Raw genomic sequence first — 10,158 nt, 5'->3', positions numbered from 1 at the left:
CACAGTGCTGTGTTTGTGTGTGCCCGCAGTGCTGGCCGCCCGGCGCGGTCCCCGCACTGGGTCCCGCCGCAGAGACGCGGACGGGCACTGCTGGGAGCCGTGCTGGGCCAAGTTCCTCTCCGGACCGTTGTTGCGGGCGCTGTGCCTGCCATCTCACGGGCACACCTTGCCTGGGGGGAGGGAGTTTCTCTTCCAGAGAAAAGCCCTGGAATTCCATCGGTAGCCGAGGCTCCTGTGGTGAAAATCTCCTCGAACGAGCCCGAGGGGCACTGTTAGAGCTTTCCTCTCTAGCCCTTCTGTTTTTAGAGCTATTTAAACTCAGTCTCTAGCAGCGCGACTGCAGCCTGTTGGGTCCAGCTGGCTTTCTGTTTCCCAGGTGTAATCAGAAGTAATGGCTTTTCCCAGCCAAGCTGACTGTACGTGTCACCAGGGCAGCCCTTTTCTGAAGGTGCAGTGGATGGGGGTTTAACAGCCCGTTTCCACTGGTGCTTGTTAAACCATGAAGCCACCTCACCTCTCTTGTGCTCTGTTGGTGCTTCAGGATTGTCAGGAACAAGAAATAATAGACTTCTTTTTTTCTTTAATTAAACCAGAGAGGACTAACTGATGCTGAGCTCCAAGATTCCTCCTGCAGGGCAGCTTTTCTGATTAGATTTTCCCTGACTTTAAAACAGAAGGTGTTCCTCTCAGAGGAACAAACTGTGGGCTGTTAAAATGAGTTCTCTTTGCAGGCAGCCCTGGACCTAAAATGTGTGCAATCTGGCAGCAATCTGCCTCTCCTGCCTTCATGCAGCAACTTCTATTAAGGCTCTTCTGCAAACTTCTTCACCTTTATCTGTATTTTTCCCAGCTCCCTTCTTGGGAAGATATTTCTGATGTAGAGTGGGTTTTGCTTCATTTCCCTACCTCTGGTGTTGGTGTTTGGAATCAGTTACAAGAAATACTCCTGGGCACAAGGAGAACATAAATCTGGCCCCTTAGACTCTTGTATGCTGAATGCTTGCAGATTTTGTGGTTTTGGTGCAAATGACTGGGCTGAAATGGTTGTTGCTGGATCACCAGGGCAGGGTGTGGGGAGTGGGGACAGGGTGTTGTGGTGCAGGGTCCTGTGTTTGTCTTCAGCAAGGGGGCTGTGAGATGAATGCAGAGCTTTCACACCCACCTCAGAGCAGGAATTAGGCTGGTGCCCAAGTGATGAGAACCCAGAAGTGGTGCTGAAAGGGGTAGACCTGACAGCCTGGTAGAATAAAATATGGGTGGTAGCTAAAGTGAGGTGCAAAATCACTGACCTTTGGGGCATGTTAACTGGAGAAGCACATTGACATCATGAAGCATCAGGAAGCTCTTCTTTAGGTATATGTGGCTTTGAGAATTAATACAGTCTGGAGACACTGAGATGGTTAACTTGTTTGGTTTTAGATACATTTGAAAATTTTATATTGTAAAAGGGGGGTTTGGTTCAGTTCTTTTTACTATTCTTAGCTGTTCCATAATATGTTTGCAATAGAATGCATGATGTGTAGGATATATAACATGTAGCAATCTTGTGTATGCAACACGTGGTCATGTTAGACTTTTCCACCTGTAATTTCTTGTGTTATTTATTATTAATTTCTAGCTTTTAATTCAAGTACCATTGCTAATTCCTTTCTTTTTAGACTCTTGCCCCGTTAAGGAGGATTAATGCAACAAGAAAACAAGAAGCATAAGGTAAAATGCCAAAGCTTTGCTTTAAGCTTATAGTTTTCTGTGTGAGGAGCTAAATCCTTGTGTTTTTTTTTAAAGCTCTGTCTGTTCAAACTCATTTTCTGTATGCAAAGCAAGCATGGAAAAAAATCCCCACAAAATACTGAATAAGTACATTTTTATTTTTAAACAAAGTGCTATTCTGATGATTCCTTTGGCCAAGTAGCCTGAAGTGACTCTGAAGGTTGTGAGCTGCAAATGCAAAAGGATGATCAGTGCTGCATGGTAATAAACTGAGCATCTCCAGTTAACGTTTCCCAGGGGTATCTCACCACAGGGTTTATGTGTCCACAAGCACAAGCTCTGGTCTAGGTGCAGCTGAAGGAACTGAAAGGTGGTTGTGGCTGTTGAGGACACACATGGAATACAATGTGCTTATCATTCTTATTCACAGTGCAGATATGCTTTGCTCTCTCCTATCTTAAAACATGAAAGGTGCTGACCTGGTCTGCATCAAACTGTTGCTTTATCTTCCTTTCCCCTGTAGAAATATTAATTGTGCTGATAAGTTATGTCTGGATTTCCTCTTCAGTTTAGTTTGAAATCAATGTCATTCTCTTTCTGCAGGTACTTCTGGTTATGAATTTGACCTATTTGACCATCCTCTTCAATTAATCTTGTTTTCCCTGTACTTGTGCTTATCTATACTTATTTTTGGCCTCACTTTTGATTGTTTCTTGAGTGTCTTTTAATTCTTACCTCATTTTTTTGTTGTACTGGGCTTTGTTTATTAATCGGCTTCTTCTCCCTCCAACCCTATATCTGTGATTTCAGACATATGGATTCAAGCACCAGAGTCTTCTCTACAGAAGAGTTCAGTCTTTGTCTCTCCTTGGCATCATGTAGATGTCTATCTCTAATTCACACTCAGCAAGTATAAGAGAGCTCTCTTGCTGGTGTCTGCCCTCAGATGTTTCTCATTAATGTGTTTGCAGAGGCTGCTGGCCCTGCTGCTGTTCTGGGTGTCACTCAGATCTGTAACACAAGTATCCTCATGACTCTGACCTCTCTTTAGATCTTCATCTCCAAACCCTGTCAAAATTCTTCTCTGCACAGCATGTCTTTGTACAGGCCTTTTGTTCTCCTCGCCCAAGTTTTGCCTTGTTTCTCTCATCCAGCTTTGACTTGGGTTACTAGTTAAGACCCATTCTAGACAAAAGCCATCATTTCTCCATAATGGAAATTACTGCCACAGACATCATCTTTAATGTTTCTCTTTCCTTTCTGTCCCTTCACTATTGCCCATTAAAAAAAAAATAAATACAAAGTTCTCTTTATTTCTAATCTTTCCTGACTTACCCCACTGTGATCAATAACTTCCGTGGGATTGAATAAATGTCTCATTGTTCAGTCTGCAGTTGGTCTCTGGTGCCAGTTTCCCTACTGCCTGTTTGCTTAAGTTTCAAACAAGCAACTTCAGGGTTTTTCCCCGAGTGTTCTCCCTGATAGCTTGGAGGGTGCTGTGTAAATCCCTGAAATCACTGAGCTGCTCATTTTCAAAAGCTTTTATTTCTCTATAGGCTTCAAAAAAATGATAATGGGCTAGGCTGAGAGTGCTCCATATGTGCTTGGGATCTGCAGCAGCTTGCAGAGGAGAGGGGAGAACAATGTGAATGTTTCTTTGCTTCTATGTAAGTGAGAGGACGGACTAGGGAGATGTTGAGTGGAAGCAGTAAGTGATAAATAGAAGGACAGAGTAGGATATTAAGTTAATATTTTCAATTACGATAGATAAAAATATCTTGAACACTTGTAAAAGTGCTTTTGGCTTGTGTCTTGTTTAACCTAACAGTTAAGGTGTTGTAACAAGGGAGATACTTATGAAACTGTTTCTGTAGTGTTTAAATCCTGTCCATCCAGAGGAAGCTACGTTTGTGTTCTTGTGCTTCAGTGATCACTTGTCTTCTCTTATGAGGTCTGGGTGTAGAGAAATACTTGCATGAGGGCTAGAAAGTTGGTTTTTGATGGGGGTAACTTACAAAAATTCAGCTTTGATTCAGGTTAGTTTCTGCTGCATAGGTAGGTTTATGTGTCACACAGGGAATTAGTTGGATTGTTTTAGAAGGCTGCTTTTGTGACTGCCTTTTTTTTGTTGTTGTTGGAACCTTGGAAGCTGAACTGTTTTTTCATTTCTGAAGCACGACTCCTGAGAGTGGTCAGGCTGTTCTCTGAAGGCTCCCTTGGAGTAGCTGCACAGTTGCTGTTCTTGCCCAGGTGGAATTAGTCTTCTAAGCTTCAAACTGTCTGAGAGAAGATTCCTCTTCTCTCATTCCCATAGACAACCTTCATTTATTTATTTATTACTGTTATCCCTAACTAATTAGTTTAATTTAGGGATTTTTTGTTTGTTTGTTTAATTAAAAAGGTTATAGCTCCTTGAAGGTGATTTTTGTAACTCTATTGGTGTGCAACATGTTTAAAAAATCCCAGCATGTATGTGGTATTGCACCCTGGAAGTGACAGACCTCTGCAACAACATCATCCCTTCACAGAACCTCTTGAATGGGCACAACATTCTTCACAAGACCATAATTCTTAGAGGATCACTTTTACAGCTCTCTCCTGGGATGAACTTTAATCATATGCAAAGCTACAAAACTATATTGAGGCCAGTTTGAGTGAAGTTGTTTCTAAAGTGTCTGATTTCCTGAATAAAATTAAAGACTTGGTTCCTGTTTCCTTCTCTCAATGTGGACTTCTGTCACCAGCTAGTTCTCTTACTAGCAGCATGTTCCAGAAAGGAATTGGGCATCTGCTACTCCCATTATTTGAAAATTAATGAAATACTTAAAGAAAACAACAATTTGTTTTCAGTAAAGGGCATCTTAATATCCTTTGCATTATTCTTTCTCAAAAGTTGACCAAAAACTTTGTGTGACTGTCTTTGAAGTTTAGGACAAAGCTGGTTAGTGCTAAATCATGAGTTAAGCATCAGTCTGGTGTAGCTGCATCATCTCATCAGGCACTTCAAGATCTTGTTTCCAACTGAATTTTTACTCTGTTAGAGGAACGTGTGTGACAGTCTGGGGAGAATAAAGTGTTTGGTTTGGTTTTTTGCTATTTTAAACTTCAAGAAAAAAACCCCCAACAAACAAAACAAAAAAGAAATGAAGCATCAGGGTCTAAGTCTAAGGGATCAAAGGGGAATGATGCTGCAGGCTTCCAGATCTTTGCTTTGGTTTCGAAGAGAGTGTGGCCAAATGTGATACTAAGAAATATTTAATGAAGACAGACTTAGTAAAAAAATCTAAGATCTTGTTTTCTAAAACTTCTTGCCCAGATGTCTTCAAAGAGTTAACTGATTTTATAAGTTTAGATAAATTGCTGTTCTTGAGCAAAAGCTGATTCTGACAGGGAGGGAGAATTCATGTTTTATCCTCAAACACTCCCCTTAGTTATTTCAAGTATGTCTCTTCTTCTTGCACAGTTCTGTGGAGACAAGACTGGATTTCTTTATTGAAAATACATCTTTTTAAACCTAAAAATACTTTAGAAATCCTATCTCCTAAGCTTAAAATCTTGGGTTAGTTTTAAAATGTTTGACATTATTTAGAAAGAGAGAGGGAGGATGGTGAGGTTTATTATTTATAGTGCAAAGTCAAGGAAATTGCTTCCCCAACATGTGCTTGTTGTTAAGTCCATATACATGTGTTTGAGATTTCTGTAGTTGCCACTATCTTCTTTTTTTCTTTTAAGATCACACTGTAAAGTAGGTTACAGTAAGCAGTTCTTCTGACAGAATAGCTTGCTAGTTTTGTGGGGAGAAAACCCCAACGGAATTGTTAGCAGTCCTGGGTTCTCAGTTTGTTCTCTTAACAGTTCAGTGTCTGCTCTTGCCTTCTTGTTTATGAACACATCTAAGTTTAAGCCTTCTAACAAAAGCATCTTGACGTGTTACTCTTTTCCTTTCCCTTTCATATCTTTTGGAACTTCACATTGGTACTTCTTTTTAAGTTTCAAAGCCTTTGTATTGTGCTGAAATGTGCATTTTTACAGGCTGGGGTTCATTTTTTATGCATGGGAATGATGTGTTGGAGGAAACGGGTAAAATCAGCTACTGAGTTTGCTGTTATACAAGTGAGAGTTTTCTGCCTGTGTAATTATATATACACATGCCCAGTGTTCTACTGTATGAGTAAGAAAATGCCTTAAAGCCTGTAAGCTTTAGATGATTCAACTTTGGGCCTAGAAGAGCATGGAGTGCAAGTTTATTGAAGACTATGGATCTAAAACAGTCTTGTCCTCATGCAGGTAGCCAGGCCAGCTGTCCCCTTCACTTTAGCTGAATTGCATCTTTGGATATTGCCTCAAGTAGCTGTTTTCTGGGATGGAAGGCTGGCATGTGGGAGGCAAAAATGGTAGACAACCCTGTTGCAGTGTATGTGAGTGGTGATCATCAATCAAGTACTGGAGAATTTGGTCTTCCAGTTTCTTTTGGATGAGTAGTTGGTGGGAAAGCTAATTTCAGTGTTTCCTTATTTTTAGCAATGATTAGTTTTAACAAATCCTGGGCTGGTGTAACAGGAAGAGAGCAGCAGAAACCTGGGGTTTTGATTCTTTTTGCTGTCATGCTCTTGTTCATTATTGCTCCCTGCTGTGTGCAGGCTATGAAGAAGTGGCTTACCACCTCCTGTGCTGTGGGGAGGGCTCCCTGAGGTTACTCTTTGAAACTTTTGACTCTCTGTTTTTCAGGATCCAGAGAGGAATGGAGACTCCATTGGATGTTTTGTCGAGAGCAGCATCTCTAGTACATGCTGATGATGAGAAGCGTAAGTCTGAGACCTTGTTCTCTGCTTTGGTGGATCCAGATGCTTTATGTTTGCTCTGTGTATGATGTGTATTCTGGCTTTATCCATTTTGCTGAATCTAAGACCTGTAGGAAAAAGTCTTGAGGAGCCCTTAAAACATTGTCTTTCTCAGGTGCAAAATCAGTATGTTGCAATTAAGTTGTTTAGTATGCAAGAGAGAATAATTCCTCTTATTTTTAGACTGAACTTAATTCATCTAAAGGTTCCTCTTTTTTCCCCAACTGCATTTACATTGTTAGTGGACAAAAGGTGCTAATGGAACTGCCCTCAAACTAAGGACAATTTGGGGCTTTACAGTCCCTGAGAATATCAGTTAGACCTCTTCTCATTTAAGAACACATAACTGGGTAGGCATGAGTGGGCTGCAAAGATTCCTTTTCAGTGCAAAAAAACCTGTTGCCCTCAGTAATGAGCACTTCATTTTCCTTTCACTGCCACTGGAAGGTGAGTACAGGGTGTTCATGCAGTAAATGAGGTTGGTTGCAGCTAGAGGCTCATGCTGCCAATCATTAGGGTAATATTTTTGCTTTCAACATTCACAGTGAGTGTTTAAGATGGGTTAACTGCAGTTAGAATAAAATTGTCTGCCCAATTGCAGTGCTGCTTTGTAGAGCAGATTGTTTCCTGCAAGCTCAGTAATAAATGTCTGTGTCAGGTTTTTTTCTGAGTAGTGGAAGCTCTCAGGAGGTGTTTGCATCTTGGGTATCAACCTGAATAGATACTGGCTACAAAAATGGTACTTTGGGTTTCACTGTAGTAGGATGATTGGGTTGGTTACTGGTTATGGACTGTTACTGGTAAAATGAACAGCAGTGGAAGTACTTGAGGAGACAATTTCAACCCTGATTTTGGCCTGGGACGTTCCTCTTGAAATGTGACAGATTTGTAGAGAAGGAAAAAGCCTATTTTTTCCACTACATTTTAAATATATATATATTTAAGATGTATTCTCAATTTTCTTAGGCTTAAATGCATTCTTCTTGGTTAGCTGTTGCCTAAGACTAGTTTGATTTTTTTATTTCCACGGGGTAGGAGTGCTGGGCTGGATGTAGAGAATGCAGGGGAAGTCTGATTCAGTGCAAGTTGCATGTGAGGAAGCTGAGATGTATCTGGTTCTAATTTACATTCCTTTAGTCTTACCACTTAGACTTAATTAGATTTGGGCCACTCTGCAGCTTCTAACTCAGCCTGTCTCTGGGTTGTCCTGTTGCTGTGTGCCCGAGCGGGAGGGGCTGCTCAAAGGAGGGACTGAGCAGTCTGGACCAGTCACTGTGAACTTGCACTTTTTGGCCCAGCTGTTGGGGAAGAGACACCAGCTAGGCCCCACTCTGTGGTGCAAACAGCTTGAAGTTAGTCTTAATTTTGAATTTAGCAATTATCCTTGACCTTCCCAGTGAAGTGCCTGGCACACTGCTCCCAGAGGTTTGTCAGTGGGTCCTGTCTGTGTTTCTCCATCCCCTCTTTGCTTTGCCAAACAGGTAGAATTCTATATAGAGTTTCTAATACCCCAGTCGTGACCAGGAGTGAAAGAATTGCTTTCTCCCCAACTCCCCCTTTTTTTTTTTTTCCTTTAAATCAGATGACTTTCTCATTCTCAGTACCTAAACAAACTATTGAATTGATTTCAGTGATGGTTCTTGTATTTAGGCAATTCATACACGGAATTTTCTTGTTGATTCCCCCCCGAAATTTCCAAGGGGTTCTTTCTGACATTTCTAATGTTATAATGAAGTTTTCTGCTTCCAAAGTTTTGAATAAGGATTTCAGATTAACGTAGTTTCTGAAACATTTTTGCTAGAATAGAAGTTTGTCTAACAGATAATTCCTGAAGCACTCTGTGCATTTCATGGTTGAAATGTAATCTTATTATTAAATGGATAGCAAAGGAAGTGTAGCTATAGGCTGTCCTGACATGACAGTGCTACCAAGCAACTAGGGGGTAGATTCCACTAGTGAAATAATAAATCTTCTTGTTTATGTGATCCAGCTCATCTCAGATACTCTCATGTAAGCTATATGTCATGTAACAGTTGAAAACTTTTAATTTCTCACTTTAAAAAGATAATTTTAGGTGATTGAGGTACCTATTTTAACTATAATTCCTCAAAATTATTCCATTTCAAAGTACTTTACTGTTACATTTTTTATCAGAACAACAAAGGTAATCTTAACACTTCTGTCATCTCTTGTGAGAAAATGTTTCTGAAGTTAGACTGTATGTGCTCCTGCCCAAGGTATAATGCAAGCTGGAGTTGTTAGTGGTCTCTTACTCATGCATACCAATAATTTTCACTACTTATTTTCATGGAAGCATTAATAGTATTTGTACACAACCCCTTGGAACTCTTGCAGACATCTTAAATTCCAAACTCTCTCACCCTGATACACTTTATTCTACATCTCAGCCTCAACTTCAGACTTATTTACACAGATCAGCAGCCTTTAAATGGATTATCTGAATCCAGGCACTTCAAATACAGGTGCTTGTTCAAAAACAAGGTTTATGTCCTGAAGCTGGTAGGAATTTAATTTTATTCTTGTTCATGTAGGTGTGTCCAGATGAGGAGTTTTACCAGTATTTATGAATTTAATTCTTTCTAATAGGAAGGAACATCTTCTCTCTGTGGGCACTCACTGCAGTGCCCACAAATGTAGAAGTGTCACAGTGTATATGCAAATCACCCTCAATTTAAAACAAATACCTTTAAACTTAACAGCACTTACAGAAGTCCATGAGGTGTATGACTGCTCAGGTTTCTCAGAATGGTTATTGATTTCCTAGACAAGGATGACCTTGAATTGGTGTGGTTTGGTCAGTGAGGTTGACCCTCAGTGATAACATTTGCACTCTGTGGTGCTTCCAAGTGCATCTCTGTTCTGCTTCATGAGCTATACTGTATTTTCACAATTCCCAGTTTAAGTAATTCTGCACTTCTTAGTGAAGAAAATGTATGGAACACATTTGGTTAACTGCTGTGTCATGGAAATGGTTAATTATGGAGAAGGAATTATTACTGTAGGGTTTTTATTTGTAGCTGTTACCACTGTCAAGTAAGCAATTATTTAAGCTTCTGCTGTAGTGGATCTGAACTTCAGAAAATCTAACAAAGCAAACCAAAAAAAGCTGGAGAGAAGACAGACACTCCTTTAGAGATGATACCAGCTAAAGGAGAGGAGAAAGGTATTTCTTAGTGGAGTTCCTAGCTTACTGATTCTCCAAATTTGGCCTTTCATTCAGTGGCAAGGAAGCACACAATTCTGCAATCATTAGGCACTCATTTGAAGGCTGGTCCCTAATTGCTTGCTTGTCAGTAGTGAAGGGAAAGGGCAGAGGAAGATCTGTGCTGTTCAGGAGCAGCTACTCAGTGCCAGAGTAGGTTACCTGCACAAGTTCTGTCTGTGAGTGGCTTTGCTGGGCTTTTTTAGTGCTTCAGAAGTGGGCTTTGTGTGAAGGGAGCACCTGTACGACCTCTGTCTCTGTGCAGTCTTCCCAACATCAGCCTGGTGGAAACCTTTTTACACGTGGGTTATTGCACAATTGCAGAAATCAAGTTTACCATGAGATGCTTGACACTATTCATGACTCTCTTGTCCCTCTTCTTTC

General features: G+C 40.6%; 1 protein-coding gene across 1 annotated transcript in view; it reads left to right on the top strand.

Moving 5' to 3' along the window:
• Nucleotides 1-6,451: 6,451 nt before the first annotated feature.
• VGLL4 (vestigial-like family member 4) overlaps nucleotides 6,452-10,158 on the top strand; it is an 81,115-nt gene continuing 77,408 nt past the window's right edge. The window contains exon 1 of the mRNA XM_010008840.1: nucleotides 6,452-6,515. Within this exon, the coding sequence (XP_010007142.1) occupies nucleotides 6,452-6,515 (64 nt within the window). The remainder of the gene's footprint in view (nucleotides 6,516-10,158) is intronic.

This window comes from Chaetura pelagica, unplaced genomic scaffold (assembly GCF_000747805.2).
Source record: "Chaetura pelagica isolate M959 unplaced genomic scaffold, ChaPel_1.0 scaffold52, whole genome shotgun sequence".
In the NCBI taxonomy this organism is placed as follows: domain Eukaryota; kingdom Metazoa; phylum Chordata; class Aves; order Apodiformes; family Apodidae; genus Chaetura; species Chaetura pelagica.
The sequence above is the reverse complement of the archived record's forward strand: the minus strand, read 5'-3'. Positions and strand labels throughout refer to the sequence as shown.